The sequence below is a fragment of the Thalassophryne amazonica genome, chromosome 10 (assembly GCF_902500255.1).
Source record: "Thalassophryne amazonica chromosome 10, fThaAma1.1, whole genome shotgun sequence".
NCBI lineage: Eukaryota > Metazoa > Chordata > Actinopteri > Batrachoidiformes > Batrachoididae > Thalassophryne > Thalassophryne amazonica.
This window is the reverse complement of record NC_047112.1, coordinates 90,057,886-90,084,578: the sequence shown is the minus strand read 5'-3', so window position 1 is coordinate 90,084,578 and position 26,693 is coordinate 90,057,886. Positions and strand designations below refer to the sequence as shown.

Genomic DNA, 26,693 nt, shown 5'->3' with positions numbered 1-26,693 from the left:
AAAACAACGTAGCCTACATCATCTGTTTGCTCCAGGGGGATGTGTTAGTGTGGGTAATGGCCCTCTGGGTCCAAGACCCACCAGTTTTAGACACATACACCTAATTCATCTAACAACTCTGGATGGTCTTCAATCATCTGATGTGTGGGCAGACGACCTCCAAGCAGTTGATGTCTCTCTTACTGGAGACTCAAAGCATGGTGGAGTATTCTGTCAAGTTTCGAGTTCTGGTGGCGGAGGCCAGCTGGAACTCCACAGCCTCTGCAGTGCCTTTGTAACTGGTTTACCTGAACTACTAAAAGACCAGCTGGCTGTCCAGGACAAACCTACGTCACTGGACCAATTGATAGATCTAGCCATTAAAATCAATATCTGGTTGAGGTAGAGAAGGGCTGAATGCGGGTCCTTCCCTCAGACCCCTCTGCAAGTCAGTCCTGCTCCTCTCAGGCTTCACCGGCAGTACACTCCCCAGAAGAAGCTCACCCCCTGCTGATGAACTGATGAACCCTGGCAGAGACAAATTGTCCCCAGAGGAGAAACAGCATCGGATCAGGGCTAGGGAGTGTATTTATTTTAGTGCCAAAGGTCACATTCTACCCCCCCTCGCTGGAGGGGAAGGAGCCTGAACTTGTGAGGGAGGCTGAGAGGTACCGATTAGAGATAGTCGGGCTCACCTCCATGCATAGCTTGGGGTCTGGTACCCAACTCCTGGAGAGGGGCTGGGCGCTCCACTTTTCTGGCGTTGCCCACGGAGGAGAGGCGGCGGGCGGGGGGTAGCATTGCTCATTGCTCCCCAGCTCAGCCGCCATGTGTTGGAGTTCACCCTGGTGAACGAGAGGGTCGCTTCCCTACACCTTTGGGTTGGGGACAGGTTTCTCACTGTTGTCTCGGTCTACAGGCCAAGCAGCAGTGCAGAGTACCCGACCTTCTTGGAGTCCCTGGGAGAGGTACTAGATAGATCAGGGAGACAGATACCCTCTCTACTTTTAAGATTAGGCTTAAAACTTTCCTTTTCGCTAAGGCTTATAGTTAGGGCTGGATCGGGTGACCCTGGACCATCCCTTGGTTATGCTGCTTTAGACGTAGATTGTGGGGGGGTTCCCATGATGCACTGTTTCTTTCTCTTTTTGCTCCGTATGCATCACTCTGCATTTAATCATTAGTGATCGATCTCTGCCCCCCTTCACGGCGTGTCTTTTTCCTGGTTTTTTCCCTCAGCCCCAACCAGTCTCAGCAGAAGACTGCCCTCCCTGAGCCTGGTTCTGCTGGAGGTTTCTTCCTGTTAAAAGGGAGTTTTTCCTTCCCACTGTTGCCAAGTGCTTGCTCATAGGGGGTCGTTTTGACCGTTGGGGTTTTTCATAATTATTGTATGGCCTTGCCTTACAATATGGAGCGCCTTGGGGCAACTGTTTGTTGTGATTTGGCGCTATATAAGAAAAAAGTTGATTGATTGATTGATAGTGCTCTGACTGGGGACTCCATTGTTCTCCTGGGGGAATTCAACGCCCACATGTGCGGTGACAGTGAGACCTGGAGGGGGGTGATCGGAAAGCACGGCCTCCCCGATCTGAACCCAAGTGGTGTTCAGTTGTTGGACTTCTGTGCTAGCCACAGTTTGTCCATCACAAACACCATGTTTGAGCACAAGGGTGTCCATAATTGCATGTGGCACCAGGACACCCTGAGCCGGTGGTCAATGATCGACTTTTTAGTCGTATCAACTGACATATGGCCATGTGTCTCGGACACTCGGGTGAAGAGAGGGACTGAGCTGTCGACCAATCACCACCTGGTGGTGAGTTGGATCCGCTGGGAGGGAAGGAAGCCGGTCAGACCCAGCAGGCCCAAATGTGGGGTGAAGGTCTGCTGGGAATGACTGGCGTATCCCTCTGGCAGTGAGGTCTTCAACTTCCACCTCCAGGAGAGCTTTCCCAGATCCCGCGGGAGGTTGGAGACATGGAGTCCGAGTGGACCATGTTCTCCACCTCCATTGTCGATGAGGCCACTCGTAGTTGTGGTCACAGGGTCTCTGGTGCCTGTCGCGGCGGCAATCCCTGAACCCAGTGGTGGACGCCAGAAGTAAGGGATGAAGAGAAGAAGGAGTCCTACTTGTCTTTGTTGGCAGCTGGGACTCCGGAGGCAGCTGGCAGGTACCGGCAGGCCAAGCGTGCTGCAGCCTGTGCGGTCGCAGAGGCAAAAACTTGGGTCTGGGAGGAGTTTGGGGAGGCCATAGAGGAGGACTATCGGTCGGCCTCGAAGAAATTCTGGCAAACCGTCCGACACCTCAAGAGGCGGAAGCAGTGCTCCACCATCACTGTCTACAGTGCGGGTGGGGAGGTGTTGACCCTGACTGGGGATGTTGTCACTTTGTGGAAGGAATACTTCGAGGATCTCCTCAATCCCATTGTCACATCTTCCGAAGAGGAAGCAGAGACTGGGGACTCAGAGGCGGACTCATCCATCACCCAAGCCAAAGTCACCGAGGTGCTCAGAAAGCTCCTCGGTGGCAAGGCTCCCGGGGTGGATGAAATCTGTCTGGAGTACCTTAAGTCTCTGGATGTTGTGGGACTGTCTTGGTTGACACGTCTCTGCAACATCGCGTGGCGGTCGGGGACAGTGCCTCTGGATTGGCAGACTGGGGTGGTGGTCCCTCTGTTTAAGAAGGGGGACCGGAGGGTGTGGTCCAACTACAGGGGTTCACACTCCTCAGCCTCCCCGTTAAGGTCTATTCCAGAGTACCGGAGAGGAGAATTCGACCGATAGCCGAACCTCGGATTCAGGAGGAGCAGTGTGGTATTCGTCCTGGTCGCGGCACACTGGACCTGCTCTACACGCTCCATCGGGTGCTCGAGGGTTTGTGGGAGTTCGCCCAACCAGTCCACATGTGTTTTGTGGATCTGGAGAAGGGATTCGACCGTGTCCCTTGAGGCGCCCTGTGGGGGGTGCTCCAGGAGTACGGGGTCTGGGGTCCTTTGTTAAGGGCTATCCGGTCCCTGTACGACCTCAGCAGGAGCTTGGTTCACATTGCCGGTAGTAAGTCAAGCCTGTTTCCAGTGCACGTTGGCCTCTGCCAGGGCTGCCCTTTGTCACCGGTTCTGTTCATTACCTCTATGGACAGAATTTCTAGGCACAGTCAGCGTGTAGAGGAGGTCCGGTTTGGGAACCACAGAATCTCGTCTCTGCTGTTTACGGACAATGTGGTTCTGTTGGCTATGTCAAATCAGGACCTTCAGCGTGCACTGGAGCAGTTTGCAGCAGAGTGTGAAGCATCCGGGATGAAGATCAGCACCTCCAAATTTTAGGCCATGGTTCTCGACTGGAAAAAGGTGCTTGCCTCAAGTGGAGGAGTTTAAGTATCTTGGGGTCTTGTTCACGAGAGAGGGACAGATAGAGTGTGAGATCGACAGACAGATCGGTGCAGCATCTGCAGTGATGCGGTCGCTGTATCGGACCGTCGTGGTGAAGAGAGAGCTGAGCAGGGGGGCAAAGCTCTCGATTTACCAATTGATCTACATTCCGACCTTCACCTATGGTCATGAGATTTGGCTCATGACCGAAAGAACAAGATCGCGAGTACAAGCGGCTCAGATGAGTTTCCTTCGCAGGGTGGCTGCTCGGACTCGAGCCGCTGCTCCTCCACGTCGAAAGGAGCCAGCTGAGGTGGCTTGGGCATCTTTTTCTGATGCCCTCTGGACGCCTCGCTGGAGTAGTATTCCTGGCATGTCCCATCGGGAGGAGGCCCCAGGGAAGACCCAGGACATGCTGGAGGGACTACGTCTCGCAGCTGGCTTGGCAACGCCTTGGGGTTCCCCCGGAGGAGCTGGGGGAGGTGTGTGTGGATCGGGAGGTCTGGGTGGCTTTGCTTGAGCTGTTGCCCCCGCGACCCGACCTCGGATGAAGCGGAAGAAAATGGATGGATGGATGGATTGATGGTCACATTCTACATGATTGTCAAGTTCAGCCAAAAGCCAACACTTGCCCATAGGTCCCGGGCTGTGGGTGAGCCAAATCAAGGTCACGGGTGTTGATTCAGTGCACACCCAAATCCTGGCTACTGTACTTTATCAGCACCATTCAATTTCAGTTCCTGAACTCATTGATTCTGCAGGGGAGGGTAATTTCCTTACCACCAGGGTGATCACCAAGGCACACATAACGGTAGTTAAGCTCAACACCCCATAGCAGTCCACGCTCTTGATGGTACTAAACTTCCGGTTATCACCCAGCAAACAGAACCTGTCATGTTAGTAGCATCAGGGAATTACCGGGAGACAGTTCCGATTTTTGTTTATCCCTCCTCTTCTCCATTGGTATTGGGCACTTGTGGCTTATACTCAACTACCAAGATTTGGATTGGCTGTCAAGGTACAGTTATCCGGTGGAGCAAAGACTGCCACCTCAGGTGTTTGCAATCCTCACTCAATGGCCCACACCCACCTCGGTCAAACAACTCCAACAGTTCCTTGGCTTTGCCAACTTCTACTGCTGGTTCATAAGAAACTTCAGTCATGCCACAACTCCTCTCACTAGGCTCACTTCACCCAAGACACCCTTTACATGGTCCCCTGCCACTGAATATGCTTTCCAGACACTTAAACACCATTTCTCCTCAGCTCCTGCCTTTATCCAGCAGGACCTTGACCACCAGTTCATCATGGAGGTCGATGCCTCTGACATCGGGATCAGGCCATCCTGTCCCAGTGAGTTCAGGGTGACGACTACCTCCATCGCTGTGCCTTCTTCTCCAGGTGCCTGTCTTGGAAGAGTGGAGGCACTGGCTGGAAGGTACTGCAGTTCTGTTTGTAGTGTGGACAGTTCACAAAAATGTAGCTTACATCCAGTCAGCCAAAAGACTTAACTCCAGGCAGGCCAGGTGGTGGTTATTCTTTGGAAGGTTCAATTTCTCCATTTCATACCATCCACACTCCAAGAATGTTAAACCGGATGTTCTCTCTCGTCAGTTCACCCCCACAGATTTACCATCACCACCGGACCGGGTCCTGCCCACTAAAATCTGGTAGTAGGCAGCCTCACCTCTAACATAGACAGAATCATCCAGGACACTCAACACCAGCATCCTGATCCCGGAGACAGACCTCCCAGATGACTATTCATTCTACCAGCTGCTCAATCCAAGGTTCTTCAATTCTGCCTTTCTTCCAAGATCTTATGCCACCCTGGGACATGTAGGACACTGGATCTGGTACCACGCCATTTTGGTGACCCACCACCCAGACAGATGTAAGGGACTTTGTCCAAGCCTGCTCCATCTGCACCAGGGGCAAGCCTTTGTATCAGCTGCTGGCCGGTGTCCTCCGATCTCTGCCCACGCCGAGTCACCCCTGGTTTCACAGTTATACTTCATCACCGGACTTCTGCCATCCACCGGTCACACCACCATACTCACCATTATAAACCATTTCTCCAAGGCAGCATACTTTGTGGCCCTGCCTAAACTGGAGTTCTTAGCTGCCATGGGTGAAATGTACCCTTAACACCCAGGTCCGCACTCTCCCTTTTTGAGTGCTCCCTGGGATATCAGCCTTCCCTATTTCAAGCCCAGGAAGAGGATCTGGCATTGCCATCAGTGTGGGTCCACGTGGGGTGCTGTCATCATGTGTGGAAAACGGCCCGTTCTGCCCTCCTTGGCCCAGACCCAATGCCATGCAGATCGGCATTGCAAACTGGTCCCCCAGTACTGACCAGGTCAAGAGATGTGGTTATTGGCCAAAGACATGCCACTTGAGGCAGAGGCATGCAAGTTGGCACCTTGATTCATTGGCCCATTTGTGGTGGACTGGGTGCCCAACCCAGCAGCTGTTCAGCTCCGTCTCCCTCAGTCACTGAGGATCCATCCTACTTTCCTTGTCTCATGCTTCAAGCCAGTGTACACCAGCCCTCTGTGCTCTCTGGCCGATCCCCTCCTCCTCCTGCCTGGCTCATGGATGGCCATCCGGCCTGGACAGTGCAATGGATCCTAGATGGGTGTCGTCGGGGCTGAGGGTTCCAGTATCTGGTGGACTGGAAGGGTTATAGATCTGAAGAATGCTCCTGGTTTGTTGTGGGGCCTCATCTTGGACCCCTCCCTGCTACATGACTTCTATCGTGCCCACCCAGGCAGGCCTGATGGGTCGCCAGGGGGCTCCCAATAAGGAAGGGGGTGTAGTGTTGTGCTGCCTTGGGGTTTTGCTCTGCTCTCCTCTGTTTCCTCCAGGCGCTGTATCACACAGCTGATGACCTCACCTGTCATCAATCAACCCAGCTGCTTCTAATCCCTGGTTCAGTCACTCCACCTTTGCCAGAAACTCAGTGTTCATTCAATGGTACCTGGTCTCTCTATCTGAAGTGATAGTTTTGCACTCCAGATTTTTGTACTCCATTCTGACTCATACTGTTTTTTCCAGCTTCCTCAACATTCCTGCCTCCATCAGCAACGTGTGCGGCCACGTGGTCTTGGTTCCCTGCCACCTCCGTCATTCTGGTCCAACTGATGTCTCCTGCCTCCCGTGTCTCATTGCATATTTCCAAATTCTGTAAACTCACTTGTACAATAAAGTATTATCCTGCTTTTCACCTCAACTCCCAACATTCTTGCGTCCTAATTCAGTTCAGTTGGCTCAATTGTAACAGATAACTGTGACAGCACTGACACTGAAGAAGAAATAAAGTGAATCTTGCTGTGGCATACAAACTGAGCATGTGGGGTCAAATGATAGATAGCACTGCTTAAATATTCATGGCTTTTATCTGTGCAGACAGTTCTTGTTTCAAACAGTGGCGGACACACCTGCAGAGTGGAAACACAATGTTCCGCTGATTTCCACAAAGCTCATTTCCGATGAAGTGAGAGAAGATAGTTGTGAGAAAAAGAGAGAGAGAGAGAGAGAGAGAGAGAGAGGAGAGAGAGAGGAGAGGAGAGAGAGAGATGAGAGAGGAGAGAGAGAGAGAGAGAGAGAGAAGGCTTAAAGAGATAGAAGCAGATTATGAAGCCTTTAACCAAAAGGGATATGTTTCCACTTCAATTAAGGGCCCTGTCCCACTGGTGTTTAGGAGGATTTGCAGATGGAATGTGCACAAAACTGGCCCACATCCGCCAAACAACCGCAATAACCATGTAACATTCCTGTATGAGTCGGCCGCCATCCGAACATGTCCGTGATCATCCGCAGAGGCACGCATGTCCGCAGCCAGGATTTCTGAGCGGCTCAAAAATCCTGCTGCGGATGAGATCCGCATCACTGCCTGAACACATACTGAAGATATACGTAGGACATACACAACCAACGTGCCGCATATCCCCTGTCATCCGCCGATATCCGCAACCGATGGGTTGGCGCGGCTTGGCGGCGGACGGGACAGCGTGCAAAACAGATATGACGCGTGCCCAGCACGGCCACATCACGGTCGCAAATGGTATGTCGCGCATGCAGACAGAGTGGGCACGGATGAAGCGAGTGCATCACGGCCACTGTGCCCCTCATGGGGGCACCTCCGCGGTCGCCTTCGCTTCTGTTCCATGTTATATCCGCTTTTCTTCCTCATGTATTCGCTGATCCACCCCAGGACATTTGTCATTTCTGCCCACCTTGTTGCAGACGCTCAGCTTTTGTCTCCTCATTTCATGCACAAATCCTCCTAAACGCCAGTGGGACAGGGCCGTAAGAGAGAAAATTTAAAGATGTCACTAACCTGTGAGAGAAGGAGTTTTTGGAAAGATTCAAAAATGACAGATCAGCACAGCAGCCCCTGAGAAGAGCTCCAAACAGCTGCACAACACACAGAGTGGAAAAAAGTTAATCTGGGTACACTTTTGCACCACACACATATTTGATTATGCCAATCCAATAACAACTAACTGTGTCCACAGAGCAATCCGTGCCCGACAGATCCAAGTGGACCAGGCAGTTGGGCTGAGACAAGAAGAGGTACAAGTTCTGCAAATGGAAAGAGGAAGAATGTGACGTGAAATGTGCCATGGAAAAAGGAACACTGTGCGTGTTGTTTCCAGATGGGTAGCTCTTCCTGACCGAGGCGTCCTCTCCCGAGAGGACTCCTGGGTTCTTGCTCAGGTCCAGGTGCAGAAGGGAGTTGGAGTACTCATCACAGGAGCACAGAGCCTGAGACAGAGACACCACTCCTGAAACAGAGGGAGGTGCACAGACTGATAGGTGCATTGAGATGGAGACAGGAGGCATTTTGCAATATTTAAAGAGAACACAGCAAACATTTTGTGTGTGTACATTATTCATACACAGCTACAGCTGCTAGCAGCGATAGCAGCCAATACTATCTACCTCGCTTAATGTCTACTGGGCACAAGGAAAGATGAAACATGCTGCTTCCAGAGCCACAGGGGACATAAGATGACTTTAACATTCTGTGGAAAAAAAATGGTTATGACTATGGCACAGAATTAGGGGTTCGAGTCCTACCTATGCCTGTCTGCACAGGCAGGTACACCTGAAGCAAGTCAGCACACTGCAGAACAAGTGTCATTGGTAGTTTCCACACACTCAGCCCCACTTTAAATCACATCTTCTTAAACTCAGGGATCCACTTGTGGTTGTGTTGGCCTTTTGGAAGGCAGCAGGAAGGGGCAGACCCATAAACTAATAAAAACTTGGTGTAATACTCAGATACTCATTTGACATGCCAGGTCATGACACATGTACACAGGGATGTACATTTGCTCTCATGTTCCTGGTCTTGACTCATCAAAGTACAAAAATGAAAACCTAAGTTGACCTAAGTCGACGACTAGATAATTTTTTTTGCAAGATTTCATGTTGGAGCACTCTGGAGTACCCCTGGAATGACTGTAAAATGAGTGGTTACTTAAGCTGGGTTTACACTGTGCACGTTTTGACCCTTTTGAGCCAATTTTTCACTCGTGTGAGAATTTTTGGGATCGCGCCGAGTTTCAGCTTAATCGTGCATCCTGTATCGTGTAGTATACATGGAGTAACGAGTTGCGTTTAACCTCTCACGACCACCTCCCCATCGGCAGTCGTATGGTCGGATGAAAATCAAACCTGTATGATATTCTGGTCGGCCCTCATGAGGGTATCGCGCTGTTGAAGCAGCATTACGAGTCAATTTACCCCAACCTCTCGCACTGCGCATGTGCAAACACTGATGCGTAATTGGAGAGAGCATAAACAGTGATCATCTCTTTGGGAGAGCAACTTCTGCTTACGTTTTGCCTTCGGAAACACAAGTCCGACGTGTGGTTTTGAACGCACAATGTGAGTAGTCACATCACATCAGGCCGTATAGTGTGAGAACATAAATTGTGCGCTCTGAACTTTTACACCCTGCAGTTTTGTTCTACAGTTTGAGCTGGGGCCAAGTACAACGATTGAAAATATTGTACAGTTTCTGCCCAGCATTAGGGAGAGACTAAGATGAGTAGTATCACTTGTATTGTGAGGGACTGTCAGCTATGACATTTTGGGCATATGGCACATTTTTCTATGCATGATCCTGCATGTGGGGGTGCCAGTGATGAGGTGGTGAGTTGGACTGTGAGTCCTACATAAGCCTCTAAAGGTCACAAACACGCCATCTGTGTGAGAAGGGCTTTACACCCAAAACACATCCATGACTAATACCCCTATTCCACAGAACGCTGTTTCTTCAAGTTCCAACCCAAATAGCAAATCAAATGATCCATCATTTGTCAATTTTGAACAAACTTGGTATGTGCAGTAGTTACGGCCATCGTCGACCAATTTTGAAATCGGGGTGAAATTTTCTAGCTGTTCAAAAATTTAATTCCGATTCCACAAATCTGTGTCATTCCGCAGGCACTTCCAGGTGTTTGTAGTCTTAACAGCTTCAGTCATGCTCAAACATCTTTAAACGGGGTAGTCCTTGTGAGTACAGCTTGAAACCTGTTTGATTGTGCTCCATCAGGGTAAAAATTTGAAGCAAAAGTTTTTTGTTGCAGTTCTGGCTGAGAATGCAGCCTGGTGCAGCTTTACTTTAGTTTTCCAGTAGGTTGCCAGGTATGTGCTTCATAAGCCAGCCAATTACCAAGTCTGCACTTTATAAGCCAGCTGTTTCATCCCGTTTTTGCACTTTTTCTGGATTGTAAGGGATCGTAATAGAAAGGTGTCCTGTGAAAAAGAGGTGGCACTAAGTGACAAAATACAATACAGGTGCACATTGCACCTGACGATGCACTCATATTGTACACAGTGTAAACAGCAAAGTGAATGTGGACATGTCCCAGATGAACTTGCATTATGGGCTTTACATTGCACGTAATAGGTTCTCAAGATGGGGCCCAAAGTGAGCCGCTCAGTATACGTAGGTGTGCTCAAATCATTTTCTAACTGATGTTGATTATTTTGTGATTAACACTGTAAGAAATCCTGAAAAATGTGGGCAGACATCCATGGCATCACTGGAATTGTTGAAAAGGACAGAATGAAAAGGCTTCAAACCTTTAGAGGTGAGTGAAGTCTTGGAGAGGTTAAGGAGGCGAAGGCCTTTACTGAGGCGACACATCTGCTGGATTAAGTTGGACACACCTGCACCATACATACAAGTCATAACAAACAAAGGAATAATTAAGTAAGTAGAGGTTCATCCACAAGAAAACAACATGGTAACTCATAATGAGAAACTTATATTACCTTGGTTGTCCAAAGAATTGTGGGCCAAGTTGAGGGAGTGGATAACAGAAGCAGGATTCTCTGAAAGAGCAGCTGACATCTTCTGAGGGAAATCTCTGAAATGTGCATCAGGAAATATATTCATGTGTACGGTCTCAAAGGGGACATATTGTCTGGGTTTTTTTTTTAAATCTACCATTGACAGATAAAAATAGTTGGGGTTTCAGAGTAATTTTTTAAAACTTTATTTCACCAGGAAAATCCCGTTGAGATTAAGAACCTCTCTTTCAATGGAGACCCCGCCAAGATAGGCAGCAGCAAATACAAAAGCACAGTTACACAATTACACAGACACAATTAAAAATGTGCTTAAAGTCCAACATGTCAATAAAAATGCATGTATGTAGTATACCCCAAAACAAAATTTCAGCTAGAAATGGCTTGTTTAAACTTCTGTAACATGTGTCACATGATGTAACACATGACTTCTGCTTGCTGTCTGACACGTCCACATAGCCTATGGAAGATCGACATCATAGTATAGGTACCGGTGGCATGTCCCTTTTATTTATAGTGACTGGCACAGAAACAACTCAATATCTGGTCACCTGTATAGTGTCTTATACAAATAATTGTTTGTGAGTGCAATGGGAGGAACATTTGCATGCATTAAAAGATGGACTGTCCAAAATATGTAAACCTCAAGTGTGTAAGACACATTGGACTACATTGGACTCACAGATGGAAAAGAAGAACTATATGTCTTTGGGGAGAGACATCTTGCAAGCGCCTCAAAAGAAAGTCAGGCCTGAATTATTTTTAGAAGGGTGGACCTTTTTTTTTTTTTTTTTTTTTACATAATGTGGACTTTAATGGTGGTTGTTACTCTTCTAAAAATTAATTCCCTAATTTCATACTATTAAAAACACGGGCCACTTGTCAGTCAATTTACTATCACAGGCGGAAAATAAAAATGGAAAATAAAATGCCACAGGGAGGCTCTATTATCAACTGCAAGTCACATCACCACCAAGTAATTATGTATTCCATCAGTTATATGGAAGCAATTACATACAGCGCTTATTCAGCCGTTTGAAATAGCAGCTGCTGTACATACAGCTATCTATCAGATCAATTAATTTACAGTCATATACAATTGAATACATAAGTATATGGGCAGTGACAATTTTTTTTTTGGTAACTTTGCCTCTATACATGACCAAAATGCAGTTGAAATGAAGCAGTAGAGATGTGCTTGTAGATTAAAGTTTGAGGATTAATTCAAAGGCTTTCACAAAAATATCACATTAACCATTTAAGAATTAGACTCCATTTTAAGAGGTCATACGTAACTGGGCAATTGACTGACAAGCAGATTCATGGCCAGGCGTGACCTGGTCCTTCATTATTCCATGGTAAATTAATCAGATAAAAGGTATGGAGTTGATTCTATGTGCTGAAATTGCATTTGGTAGATGCTCATTGGATGTGCCAGTATGAGGTCCAAAGAGGTGCCAGTGCAAGAGAAGGAGGTCATACTGAAAAACAAACAAACAAAAAACCTGACAGACACTTTGTGAGCAGCCATGCCAGCAACTTGGTGCATTGTTAAGCCTCGGTCACACTGTGAGTGATCAATGAAACATATGAGAAGCTGATACTATGTGTTTGTGTTAGTTTTTGGCCAACAAAAGTCCTTTTCCCATCCACAAAATGAATTCCTTGTCAGCTGATGTCTCCCAAGTTCATCAGAAAGTTTTGTGCGTGTTCCAAACTTTGAGCGGTGATCAGGTGGAGATCTTTCCTGCTGCCTGCATGTTTGTTTGCCGTTTTGTCCTCTGCTTGTCTCATTTTTCTTGCTGCTATCCGTCGGTTCATTCTAGGCTTCGGATTAGCCAAAGCTCCAGCACAAGCAGAGAAAGGAGTGATGCAGGTTCATGTTGTGAAGAAAGACAGTGCTCGTTCTCTTTCTGTCTTTCTCTCACTCTCTGGTTCTCTCTCTCTTTCTGTCTATCAGCAAGGAGGTGTGATTATTTGATAGTTGGGCATTCATGACCTGTTTAAATTATCAGTAAATTGCAGTTGTTTTATGATGTATTTACATTGGTATTTAATGTGTTTGTTTTCGCCTTTCTGTGTGGAGTTTGCATGTTCTCTCCGTGTTTGTGAATTAGAAACTTTGTAATTGCCCAGGTCTCTCTTGCAAAAGAGATCTTGATCTCAATAGGACTAGCCTGGTTAAATAAAGGTTAAATTAAAACAATTTAATTTAATATGGTATAAGTGATATCATGATAACATCACTAAAGGTTTATGAAATCATGTTATTTAAAATTCAAGATCTTATTAAAAGACATTCATTAAAAATAAGATTTTTTTTCAAGAAGGAATATTCATGTAGTGAAATAGATTATTATTACACATTATTAGATGGCTGCGACACTACGCACGCTCTGATTGGCTGATTACCGATGTGATATTTTCCCATATCTAGACCGGTTACTGTGACAATCGGTCCGCAAAGCGTATTTTTGTTACAAACCAGGAAGCAAAAAACATGATTAACAAAATCCAAGTCGGACATGAACATATCCATAAATATTTAAACAGCATCTGAAAAACACAGATTGAAAGCTTACCAGCTAAGGACCAGACCATCTGTTAGCAAGTTATCCATAGAGGTGAAGCGAACAGATCTGACAATGAGCTGTCAGCAGCTTTCATATTCGGGTGATACTGTAAGTTTATGTGTTTATATATATAATAGCCATATAATAAACAAATTATTAAGCTCGCTTGCTTGGTCTGTATGGGGATATCAGACCGCTGTGTTTTTTGCACAGGCAACACGTCGGTTGGATATTTCCCTGTACAGACCTCGCAGTCATTTAATAATCCTTAATTATTATGCATATCTCCTGGTGCTCATATTAGCACTGGCATGAAATGAATTTGTTGACTCCTGTGTATTACCAAAGTATGATACAGGTGCTAAAACAATGATAACTTACGATTTTAGCCCAGCGTTCTCCAAGGTGATCTCTTCCAAGGTGGATGATTTGCTGACTGTATGCAGGACCTGCTCTGTGACCTCTGACCCCTGACACAGTAAGAGGAAACATTCAAACAAAACCTTGGACGCAGTTTTCTGTCTTAAGGTTGTTTGCAGTGGCTCAATAGAAACACAGACATTCAGGGGCGTAGGTTTGCATATGGACCATAGGGACAAGTCACAACCAATATTTTGGGATGGCAAAATAGTCCCTACCAATATTTAGCATTTTTGTTTATATAACAAAATCATTCACTATTTTTTTGCGAACTCGATACTATAATTTTAGTCGTCACGTTTTGTGTTTTCGACGTGCCAGAATGACAGGGTTACCCATGTTGCAATTTCATTGGCTCACGTTCTTCTCACATGGACGTAAACAAAGCGCATCTCGTAGCAGGCAGTGCTTAATTTGTAAAGTGGGAGGTCCCGGAGCGCAGAGGATGGGTGGCTCCGGTGCAGTGTTGCCAGATGTACGATAATTATCGTATTTGTACGATAGTTTTGCCCTCTGTACGATGTACGATCTATAATGGGAAAAAACCCAAATATGTACGATAATTTCAGTTGGTTGCCCAAACACGCATCTCTCTCTGACACCCAAGAATCATTTTGCAGGCGTTGCACTCAGGTGGCATCAAAGACACACCACACACAGGGCTGCTGCTGGCTTTGGGCTGCCGGGACAGTCATTTGAAAGCCCGCCCCCTCCCCATACAAAGTAATGAGTTCCCATCCAATCTCTGCAGGACAGGACAGGAAGATTCCCCAACCAACATCTTTTTTTTTTTTTTTCGAAACTGTATTTCAACAAATGCAATAACAAACGAACAAAACACAAGAGCAAAGAGATATACAAGAAAAATAAAAAAAAGTTCAAGTTCCTTATGGAGGTGTCAACATTTTTTCTGTGTTCAACAAAATCTGCACAAGTGTCCATGGCATCGGATGACGACAGCGACCTCGAGGTTGAATTCGACTCTTTCTAGTCTGGTAATTAACACATGTTTGTGTTACTTCACAGTCTGGTAGTGCATTTGCTTGTGCATTTGCGTTCTTTTTGTGCCATAGTTTCCCCATTAATATAATTACTGTTTAAAAATGTGACATAAAATTCTTTGTAAATTAAAAAAAAAAAAAAACGCTAAAATAGCTACGTTGTATGCGTTTTGTTTGTGTACGATAATTTCTCCCAAAATACGATAATTTTGAGGTTTTGGTACGATATTTTCATATTTCATATCTGGCAACACTGCTCCGGTGCAGAAAAACAAGAAGGGCGAGGGGGAGGGGTTGCGAACAATGCTGTGCGCCACACTTAAAATAAACTGCACACCCACACAAACACGCACACACACCTTCACAAATGACACTAACACCCTGCCTTTTCCTCTAAAAATACTACATTTATGTTTGCTGTCTGTCTATGTACTTTTCTGTCACTTTTGCGCTCTTTTTCATACTTTTCCCTTGTTTCAAAAGTCACCGAACGCACTTTGCTGTAATATATGCAACATATAGCATACTGTTGGAAAGCACGGGTTCTTGGCTTGCTGTCAGTGTTGAAATTTTTCAGAGTGAGGGCTTACATGAGAACTTACGGTAATGAGAATCAGCGGCGCACTAGTGTGAAACTTCCATGTTTTTCCTCTGTGTTATGACATCACAGGCTTACGTTTACCGTAATACACCATATATATCATTGGAAATCCCTTTTTTTTGGCAAATTAGGTTGCCAGATACCTACAACTGCATTATTGATGAAGAGAATAGATTATACATCTTGTTTGCTAAAACTTTTTTTTTTTTTTTTTTTGTTAGCTCCACAAGTATTTTTTTTGTTGTCTTGTTCTCTCAGGTGTAGGCCTATAGAATAGATTCGTGATTTTGGGTGCAATTTTGTTATTTAAGCTATTTGTTTGTTTGCCTACACACTTAATATTGTAAATAAAGTGTTAAATTATTCAGCATTATGTCGTCATATGTTATGTATTATGCTGTACTTGTGCGTCTAATGGTATGAGTGGGTTAGGGGGTGATGGTGGTGAGCAGGGGGGCCGGGTGGGGTGTGTGGTATTGTCCCTACCAAAGCTGAGACCAAACCTACGCCCTTGCAGACATTTATACTTACTATTCGCAAATCTTTGCAGTAGAGTTTGGTAAACCAGGTGTTGTACGCCATGGATGCAACAATTACAGCTAAATCCCTATAAAAACAGAACACCAGGTGTACGTTCGATGTGAAACATGCCGGTGTCTTTGCTACATGTTTTGGCTCAAACCTGCTCTCCAAGTGGCTGAAGTCCAGAAGGTTGAGCTCTCTGCTGTCCTGGGAGTGATAGATGGTATCCACATCCTAGGATCAACATTACCCATGAGTCTGTTTGTGTCAGTAATTTTGTGCACAGTGCAGAACGTAACACTCAGAAGCACTCTGACACAGGCCCAGTCCCACAGCTCTTACCCACTGCACTTCCTCCTTGCAGCTGATACCATTATAGTCGCACAGAGCGGCGTAGGTCTCCGAGAAGCCTCCTGAGGGAGAAAAGCGAGTGGAACAACATGGTATAAACAAAGTCTTGAATTATGTGAACAGCTGCTTCCTTCAATGATGAGAATTCCACTGCCCCCCCCCCCCCACCCCACAAATTACCAGCATTTGCTGTGTAACTCCTGCTTTCAAAAGAACATCTGGTAGACTTTTGAAAAGTGTGCTAAACAACGTCTTGAATCTGCCAAGTCGTGTGCGGTGTGTTTGTGCATGTATTTGGACAAATGCACGCTTTACCACAGGCTCTCTGGGTTTCCACTGAGGTCTCTGAGCTGGGCGAATACTTCCTGCTGCCCTCTGAAAGGTCACTGTCTGAATGACAGATGGAAGGGCTGCACAGATGAAACAACAAACCGTTGATAAGTGAGTAAGTGAAAGTCAGTCTTGCATTTCTAATAATCCGCCCCTGCACAGATATGTGACATTTTAGTCAGAAAAGCACTCTTGTGAAACACTTACGCAAAAATGGAATTGCTGAATATTCGAGACAGGGTGAAGTTAATATGGCTGACGACATGATTGAGATGTTCACGGGACTCGAACCTTAGGGAGTAGCTGAGCTTGTCCGTGTCAATAATAACCTGTGGGGATAATACAAGTGTTTGCAGTAGTAGTAACTTGCTAGTTGTACAAAAAATAATATCGAGAGAGCTGACTGTTGCTGTGAGTGTTTAGATAAATACTTGAAGGGCTTGATTTACTAAATGTTCGCATTCCACCTCTGTGCACAGACAGTTGTGTGCGCAGTAGTAGAATGCATAGCTGTCTGTGTGCCAGCAGAATATAACATAATTCACCAGTCTGCCAAAATACTGTGGATGGAAGTGTAATTAAATGTGTCTGAAATAGGAGATATTTTTGTTTTTTTTAAATGCCAGCATGAGAACACACTCAGTTCATTTGGGATATGTGTTGGCCCGCCTCTTCTTCTTCTGTGGTTTTGAAGCTTCATTGCCAGGAAAGTTCAGCAGAATCCAGCGGGATGAATAAAATCTAGCAATGCAGGTATCTACTGCTAAAAAACCTAAAAGGACTTTTTGCCGGACTGGCGTAGGGTAGCGTACAGTTGCGGAGGCTTGGTGTACAGTAGCAGAGTGTTGCATAGACTTGCAGTGCTCTAAAAATTAAACATGTTTAATCTTTGTGTCCCTCAGCGTATAGCCACGTAGGGCTGCATGAGCGTGGCATAGTCAATACGCCACATTACGCAACTTCATGGTGGCCCGATGTGAAAGGGGCTTATGTCACATTACTGCCCGCTACAAATTGCACAGTTTGCAAATCACTCTCAAAACTATCTCCACCACAACATGTAAACATTTGGATTGCCCATGTGATTTAGCACTCATTATCTGGGATCTTACTAAACCAGGGTTTAAATTATTTTTAGGGGTAATACTAGGCCAAACTGACTCTGGACAGCGGTTCAGAGATTCTAGGGAAAGGAGTGAATAGAGAGACACACAATACAACCTGTATCAACATGCCCGATCTTTTTTGTTTAAAAAAATAAATACATTCAAAGATTAAAAAATTATTCCATTAATTTTTTTTGTTGCCACGGTGGTCAATCTTTTAAGAAGAAACAATATTGTCCCTGCATTGCATTTATTGTCATGCATTCCTGAAAACAGTTTTTTCTTTTTTTAGGTGACTGTAAATAGCATAATAATAAGAAACAAGCCAATCACTACGACGAATGTGCAGTCAAAGTCAAGCATCAAGGGACTTACATGTTATCAAGAGACCCATCAGTCCGTCTTATCAAGAGACCCATTGGCCCATTATCGACCCGTCTTCTACAAGTTTAGGCCATCAACGGACAATTGTCTGCAAAAATGGAGTTCAATAGCATGCTCCTACTGGCAATCACACTTCATGGTAACCAACCAGACTCTTAAGGTGCCCTGACACTTGCATGACTTCGATGCACGCACTTGCATGCACTTCGTCGTGACAATCCCACCCGCTGTGTTCCTAGCTGGACGCCATGCTTTGTTCGACTGGATGCCTCACATTGTGCGCTGGATGCTGCGTTTATAAAATAATTATTTCGTAGCGGATTAATCATTTTCAATTGGCTGTTGAAAATGCCCCTAATCACTTCCGGAATCACAGAGAACTGTTCCAGCTGCCGCTTTTCTCTCTCTCACTCTCTCTCGTGCCTGCTTAAGGAGGTGGAGAATGCATTTGGAACTGTCTAAAAAGGTAGCAGGAGCTCTGCATTGGTCAAATGCCACTTTACATCAGTGAACTCTTGCACCCATATGTGACAAGCAGGTTCCTGAGGTCCTCGGACCAGAACCTGTTGGTTGTACCAAGGTCAAGGCTGAAAACCAAAGGAGATTGTGCATTTGAGGTTGTGGCACTCAAACTGTGCACTGCCACTACACCTACGTTCCGTGGACTTTGTTGGAATTTTTAAGGAGAAGCTCAAGACCTATTTGTACAGACTTGCTTTTAAGTAGTTTTATGTTATTGATTTTTTTTAGTTTGTGTATTTTTATTTTTGTGTTCTTAAATTCCTGTACAGCACTTTGTGATTTTATCTTGAAAGGTGCTGTACAAATAAACTTTACTTACTTACTTGCTTACTAATTATTTGTCATGTTTATATTGTAATGGCTTGGTAAAACAGTTGCATGTTCATTCCTTCTTGTGAGCAGCTGTAAAAATATGTTTATTATAAATGTAACTTCTTGTTATAATCGTTCAGATGAGCTGCGCTCTGATGCGGTACGCAATCACTCACAGTGTTTTTGAACTGTTTGCGTGTGAAGTTCATGTAATTAATGCATGATGGAGATTTTGGACATTTCAAATTTTTCTTTGCACACGTGCACAAAGCCGCGCACAGTTTACAACGGTTTACAACAGAGGTGAGATGACGTCACTGTCAAGTCATTCTCAAGTCATCAATCTGCAAGTCCCAAGTCAAGTCTCAAGTCAGCTTGCAAACAATTGGTGGTCATTATGACTTGAGAAGTAATTTTCTTTACCTGCTTACTCCAGTTAAGGGTCACAGGGTGGGGTTGGAGGGCACTGGAGCCTAATAATAATAATAATAATAATAATAATAATAATAATATGCTTAGTGGTTAGCACTGTTTCCTCACAGCAAGGAAGTCCTGGGGTCACTTGCCATCTGGTCCTTTCTCTGCAGTGTTTGAATGTTCTTCCCGTGTTTTCATGGGTTTCAATACGCAGTCAGGAAATGGAGGGTGTCCCATTTGGTTACCTCAGAACTGTATCTCTGCTTTGTGCAAATGACGTGGTTCTGTTGGCTTCATCAGACAGTGACCTCCAATGTGCACTGAGCAGGTTTGAGGCCAAATGTGAAGTGACTGGGATGACAATCAGCATGTCCAAATGTGAGACCATGGTCCTGTGTGGGAACAGGGTGGATTGTCCCCTCTGGGTCAGGGGAGAGTTACTGCCCCGAGTGGAAGAGTTAAAGTATCTTTAGGTCTTGTGTTGAGTTGAGGTGAGTTGGAGTAAAGGGGTGAGAGTGATAGGTGGATTGGGGCTGTGTCTGATGTTACAGATGCTATAGTGTAGTGAAGAATGAGCTGAGGTGAAGGTGAAACTCTGAATTTACCATTCAATTTATGTACGCTCCTATCCTCACCTATGGTCATGAACTTTGGGTAGTGACCAACAGAACAACAGGGTTCTCCCCAGAAATTTTTTGTATAGCGATTCTGTTGGCAATTATCATCCGAGGCAGCGTGTTTTTGGCATGTTTCCAAAATATTGGACAATCAGGGCCAATATTTTGGACCTGATTTGAAATCATCAAATCATGAGCTCACAACAACATTTATTGAAACTAAAATGGTTACATGTACATTTGTATCATAGATTTGATTAAAGAATGCTCAGGCAGTAACGTCTCACACACAGTGATATTACTTAAATACATTTAATAAAATATAGTGCACATTGAATTGACTTGGTGTCAGCTATCAATAGTATTGGGACAGATTCATCCAAGAGTCGACAAGACCTTATTTAGGACATTGTTTTGGTGATTAGGGATGTATTGTAATAAATATTCCAGAGAAAGGCAAGAGCTTCTATCAGAATTCTGAAGAACAGGCCTGAAAGAAGTTTATGAAGGAAGTATTTTAGACATAGGGTAAAGTGGGAGGGGGAAGTGTTGGCTTTTTAAATAATTGAAAGACACTGGACTCGAGAGGATTTAGTACTGCTATAACAAACTGATACAGAAGGTGGCAGCAATGCAACAGTAAGGATGCCAGCTGCCTTTAAATGCTATAGAAGAAGAGAGGGTGTCTTTGATTTATTTCACAGGGGCGCATTTTGAGGTCAGAGCGCATTTCCGCATTTACAAAATACCACAAGAAACCACCAAAAAAATAAATAAAAGTGCTTAATTTACTCGTATGTGTTGTCAGTCTGGGTAACTCGTCGGACACGGACCCATTGACTGTGGAGCTAATCTTGTGTCCTCAGTGCAGCATGTGCGAGACAAAAACAAACATGGCGGACTCACTGAAGTTTGATGACACAGAGATGTGAAAAAATTGAAAAAAATTACAAAATAAACAGAATTTTACGAATATTTGTATGGGTCTGAGCGGGCCATAATTTTATAAATTGTACTGGCCTGTAGTGCCACACAGTGTGCCAAATTGCCACTGGGCAAATGACAATGTTGAGCTCTGTCAAAAAAAAAAAAAAAAAAATCTCGAGATAACGCCAAAGTATAAAGTCACTGTGATGAGACTATAATGGCGCGGCGCTGTTATTCCATTGTCTGGGGAGAACCCCGAACAAGGTTGTGGATATAATGAGATTCCTCCTTCGAGTATCTGGGCTTCCACTGCTGGACAGGATGAGAAGCTATCTGGGAGAGACTCTGAGTAGAGCTGCTGCTTCTTCACATTGAAAGAAATGAATTGAGGTGGATCGGACATCTGGTGAAGATGCCCCCTGGTCATCTCTCTTGGGAGGTCATGCAGGCACGTCCAAATAATTAAATATTAAGCAAAAGTGCATTTCCCAAAATATCAGTGCAAGTCTCTTTTCATGTCCTCCTTGACTTTTAATCTCCTGCTCTTTCTGAACATAAAAAAAATAACTTTCATCTTTTATGTTCCTTCTCAACCACGCTGCTTTCTTTCTGCCTTCTTCTTCTGCTGCTGTTTCAACCAGAAGCATAGAAATCCACACCCATGAAACAGCTCTGTTTTTCCATGATCTTGTTATTTTGTGTTTTACTTTGAACTGAAGTAATGGAAAAATGGCCTGTGGTAACATTGTTTTGTTTTGCTTTTAAATGGAAAAAAACAACTGAAAGTAGACAGCGTGAGAGCCGCAGACACACCGGACAAATCCTGGATCCACACAGCTGGGGGAAAATAAATAAATAAATAAATATTACGTGTTTGAATTTAGCGTACATCTGAGTAACTAAGGCTAATGAAATGCCAGGATTTTAGTGTCAGATCTGAATTTCATATCATTTGTACTGCTTGCGCGTCTAAGCTTCTTGAGTGATCTGTTGTCATTTTTTATTGTGAAGACTTTGCATCCGCCCATCTGTCCATTCCTATTACTGTTAGAGCCTTCAAATTCACAGGGAACATTCTTGAGACACAGACCTTGGACAAGTTCAAATATGGCTAACTTGGATGTATTTTAAGATGTATTTGAAGAGGTTAACATTTTGCATTCTATTTGTATTTTTATGGTCTGATCTTGCGGCCATTAGCATGGTGACATCACTTCCTGATGTCTCTAGCTGCTAAATTCACTTTGCTTTTGCCTAAATATAACACCTTTATCATATATTATGCAAGTGAGATATAAACATTTTTAAAACTGGAAATGCTGTTTTTGTATCCTGATAACACCTGTGGAATGATTTACAAGACATTTTGTGGACATTGACGTCGTAGTGTCACTTCCTGGTCTAGCTATCTGCTAACCACTTTGTTTTTGTTTAAATATAACCTTTTTATCATATATTATGTAAAAGCTAATGAGAAATAAACACTTCTAAAGCTAGAAATGCTGTTTTTGTAACCTGATGACTTGTAAAACTGGAAAAGCTGTTTTTGTAACCTGATAACATCTCTAAAGTGATTTAGAAGACATTTCACAGATGTTAGCATGCATTCTAACCACTGCTAAATCAAAGGAAACTTCCACTCTTGTTTAAAGCTCATATGTAAATATTGTTCATGATTGATTGACCGATTGATAGAGGGACTATTGAACATGTCCAAATTGTAAGTAAAATAATAGGATCTTAATTCTCAAGGTCGGTCATTCGGGCATTTATCCTCGAGGGGTGGGTTTTGTCGATGAAAACATTGCCGAACTCAGAACACATGCAATTTTGTCACTTTTCAAAGGGGTCAGACTCGTCAGTAAAGTCAATTTAATGTACAATGGTTCATTTCAGGTCAGCTTGGTGTATAAATCTCATCGTTCCAGGCAGTGAGAGCTGTCAGCTGGCCGTTAGAAGCAAGTTAGAGACAATAAAAAAAACTGCTGATTTCAACAGAACAGCATACAGACCGAGCGTGCACGAATTCTTGCCGTCGGATTGGCCACTTTGCCAAAGTGATGTAGCGCTGACCTCGAGAATAATTTATGGAAATAACAATAATATATATATATATATATATGAACACCCTGCGATTCTGCAAGTTCTCCCACTTAGAAGTCATGGAGGGGTCTGAAATTTTCATCTTAGGTGCATGTCCACTGTGAGAGACATAATAAAAAATAAATAAATAAATAAATAAAAATTCCACAAATCACAATGTATGACTTTTTAATAATTTATTTGTATGTTACTGCTGCAAATAAGTATTTGAACACCTGTGAAAATTAATGTTAATATTTGGTACAGTAGCCTTTGTTTGCAATTACAGAGGTCAAACGTTTCCTGTAGTTTTTCACCAGGTTTGCACACACTGCAGCAGGGATTTTGGTCCACTCCTCCATACAGATCTTCTCCAAATCCTTTCAGGTTTGGAGTTTTAGCTCCCTCCAAAGATTTTCTATTGAGTTCAGGTCTGGAGACTGGCCAGGCCACTCCAGGACTTTGAAATGCTTCTTACGGAGCCCCTCCTTAGTTGCCCTGGCTGTGTGTTTGGGGTCATTGTCATGCTGGAAGACCCAGCCATGACCCATCTTCAATGCTCTTACTGAGGGAAGGAGGCTGTTTGCCAAAATCTCGCAATACATACCCCAATAGTTTTCTTGGGGTTGTTCTCATCCTCTAAACATGGTAAGTGGAGTTGATTCCAAAAAGCTCTATTCTGGTATCTGACCACATGACCTTCTCCCATGCCTCCTCTGGATCATCCAGATGGTCACTGGTGAACTTCAAACGGGCCTGGACATGTGCTGGCTTGAGCAGGGGGACCTTGCTGCCCTGCAGGATTTTAAACCATGACAGCATCATGTGTTACTAATGTAATCTTTGTGACTGTGGTCCCAGCTCTCTTCAGGTCATTGACCAGGTCCTCCTGTGTAGTTCTGAGCTTTCTCAGAATCATCCTTACCCCACAAAGTGAGATCTTGCATGGAATCCCAGACCAAGGGAGACTGACAGTCATCTTGTGTTTCTTCCACTTTCTAATAAATAATCATAACAGTTGTTGGCTTCTACCAAGCTGCTTGCCTGTTGTCCTGTAGTCCATCCCAGCCTTGTGCAGGTCTACAGTTTTGTCCCTGGTGTCCTTAGACAGCTCTTTGGTATTGGCTATGGTGGACAGGTTGGAGTGTGATAGACTGAGTGTGTGAACAGGTGTCTTTTATACAGGTAACAAGTTCAAACAGGTGCGATTAATACAGGTAAAGAGTGCAGAATAAGAGGGCTTCTTAAAGAAAAATTAACAGGTCTGTGTGAGCCAGAATTCTTGCTGGTTGGTAGGGGGTCAAATACTTATTTGCAGCAGTAACATAGAAATAAATTATTAAAAAAAAAAATCATACATTGTGATTTCCGATTTTTTTAAATTTTTTTTTAAGATTATGTCTTTCACAGTGGACATGCACCTAAGATGAAAATTTCAGATCCCTTCATGATTCCTAAATGGGAGAACTTGCAAAATCACAGGGTGTTCAAATACTTATTTTCCTCAATGGGTGTATATATATATATATATATATATATATATATATATATATATATATATATATATATGTTTGCACTTGGATACCAATTAAACAACTGCAAATTATAAAGAAGACAATGCTCTAAATGAGGGTATTTTAGCATTGTATTTTTATGATATGCTTTTGATGAAGTGCTCAAGGCTTTTTTTTTCCTTATCTGTAATAAAATGCTGAGAGTCTAAAATAGTCTGTTTTTCTTCAAGGAACAAAGAAGTTAATTTTAAAACTCACTTGGTGTTCAGGGTGGGAATTCAAAGCTCTGATCTCCAAGAAGTTGAAAGTGCTTTCTACCTGTTGTCACGGATACAGTTGACAAAGATGTCAGTCAGCGTGGTGAAACACAGCGTGCTTGCTGTAAACGCAGACGGCAAGGAGTGAGGCGTACCTTTGCTGGAATCTTGGGCACCAGAAAATAGAGCCGCCATGTTGTGAGGACCTAAAAAAAGGCAAATTGAATCAAGACTGAGGTAAAGTTCACTGCACAGCAATATTCCCTACGAGGAGAAAATAGTCCCAGGAGTTACCATGGTAATGATGAGAACAAAATGAGAAGTCCTTTCCATATTCATGTATTGACTGAACTAAAAGCCCTCCACTGTATGTCAGAGACAGGCTGTCTGACATTAACAGATTAACATATTACAACGCACTCTGAGACGGTGCAGCAAATATGACATGAAATCTTCTGAGTATTGTGTTATTTCTGTAGTGAGTGAATGTGGAAAAGGCTCATATATTTAATTTCAGATGCACAGTGGAGCTTAAAGTGAAGGCGCCTCTTTCTTTCTGTTACACCATATGTTTTTCTCCTCATGTCAGCACGGGGGAAAAAAAAAAATCAGTTTCACGGGTGGAATGCTTCAGCCTGTTTGGTCCAGTGCCTCGGATAATTTGACATCTGAAGTCTGAGTGATGTGGTGGTGTTTCAGCAGAATGAAGTGTTGATGAGAACTTTAGGGTGACCAGCAAACTGAAACTTATTTGTATATTTCTGAGAGAACAGGCTGCATTTTTCAGCCTACATACATGGTACCAATTACAGGGCGGTCCGAGGTCGTGTGCCTACATAATGAGAGTGGAGACAACTAGTCATTTGAAGCCATATTGTTTCCCATCTCCATCCATTGCACACTGGATTTACTATGTTTAACATGGCAACTCCACAATCATACTGTACCTATCTTAGTGTCAACCAGTAAAATGAATTTAGACCTAAAATAAAACTTATTTGCATAATTTGCCTTTTAAGTTGGAAAAAACACTGCTTTTGTCAGTTGCTTTCATGATTTAAGCATACGTGGTGTGTCCATACAGTAACAGTCCTTTTTATTTTTTTTTAAAACTATATGGATTTCATTCATGGTTTTACGTCAGACATGCTTGAACCCTCGTGCGCATGCGTGAGCTCTGTGGATACGAGACTGTGTTAGAGGACAAGTTGGGACATGTCCAGCTCTCCACAAGTTCTCTTATAGTCACTCGACTGGTAAGCACTGTAAGCCGAGATAGGCATGTCCAAACTTGTCCTCTAACACTCCGAAATGGAGTTGTTCCTTTGTCTCGCTTCATCAGCGAATCGGTCGTGATGCGCGAAGCCTCCGCGTGGCTTTCCATGACAAAATCTCTTGTTAAAAGTGAAATCTGCCGGAAAATGGCTGATGTCCAGCTCTTGTGATAACCAGAGAAAGAGCACACGACGGTCTCGTATCCACAGAGCCATCAGCTTAGAAATGATCCAGTGGTTTGTGCCGCGACGTCGCAGCTCGGAGCGCGGCACACCGACCGTCCTTAAAGGGGTCCTTAAAGCTGTAGTTAAAGTCCTTATTCGCTGTCAAGCCTGTAAAATTTTCACCAAAAGCCAGATCAATTTTTCGAATGGTTTCCAGGTGCCAGTCTCTAACAGCTTCTGAAAAAATTCTGATGGAAAAAAGTCCTTTTCATTCCGCCATTTCCAGACAATGAAAATCCGACGAGGGGGCGGGACCACTCCTTCCACAAGGCGTGCTCACAGGCGAATGACGTCACCGACAGGCGTGGAAAAACGCACGCATGTGCACGAGGGTTCAAGCATGTCTGACGTAAAAACATATGAATGAAATCCATATAGTTTTTAAAAAAATAAAAAGGACCGTTACTTTATGGACACACCACGTAAAAATAATAACCACCATTATCAACATGTCACCCACTCCAATGTATTATCCTTTAAAGTTAAACATATAGGGTCACCCAAATTTCACTAAACTGTTAAAATTTAATTTCTACTGAAATTCAAGCATTATAATGTTGGTTTATTTTTTTAATGTCTTGT

The 26,693-nt window shown here is 44.0% G+C and overlaps 1 protein-coding gene across 1 annotated transcript in view; it reads right to left on the bottom strand.

Moving 5' to 3' along the window:
- The window catches only part of LOC117519168 (capping protein, Arp2/3 and myosin-I linker protein 3-like), a 206,495-nt gene that overhangs the window by 114,418 nt on the left and 65,384 nt on the right, over positions 1-26,693 (bottom strand). The window contains exons 3-15 of the mRNA XM_034180479.1: positions 24,768-24,818; positions 24,614-24,673; positions 16,682-16,803; positions 16,460-16,554; positions 16,136-16,206; positions 15,954-16,027; positions 15,803-15,878; positions 13,631-13,719; positions 10,641-10,735; positions 10,449-10,535; positions 8,028-8,137; positions 7,857-7,934; positions 7,690-7,766 (exon numbers count right to left, since the gene is read on the bottom strand). Of these exons, the coding sequence (XP_034036370.1) occupies positions 7,690-7,766; positions 7,857-7,934; positions 8,028-8,137; positions 10,449-10,535; positions 10,641-10,735; positions 13,631-13,719; positions 15,803-15,878; positions 15,954-16,027; positions 16,136-16,206; positions 16,460-16,554; positions 16,682-16,803; positions 24,614-24,673; positions 24,768-24,818 (1,085 nt within the window). The remainder of the gene's footprint in view (positions 1-7,689; positions 7,767-7,856; positions 7,935-8,027; positions 8,138-10,448; positions 10,536-10,640; positions 10,736-13,630; positions 13,720-15,802; positions 15,879-15,953; positions 16,028-16,135; positions 16,207-16,459; positions 16,555-16,681; positions 16,804-24,613; positions 24,674-24,767; positions 24,819-26,693) is intronic.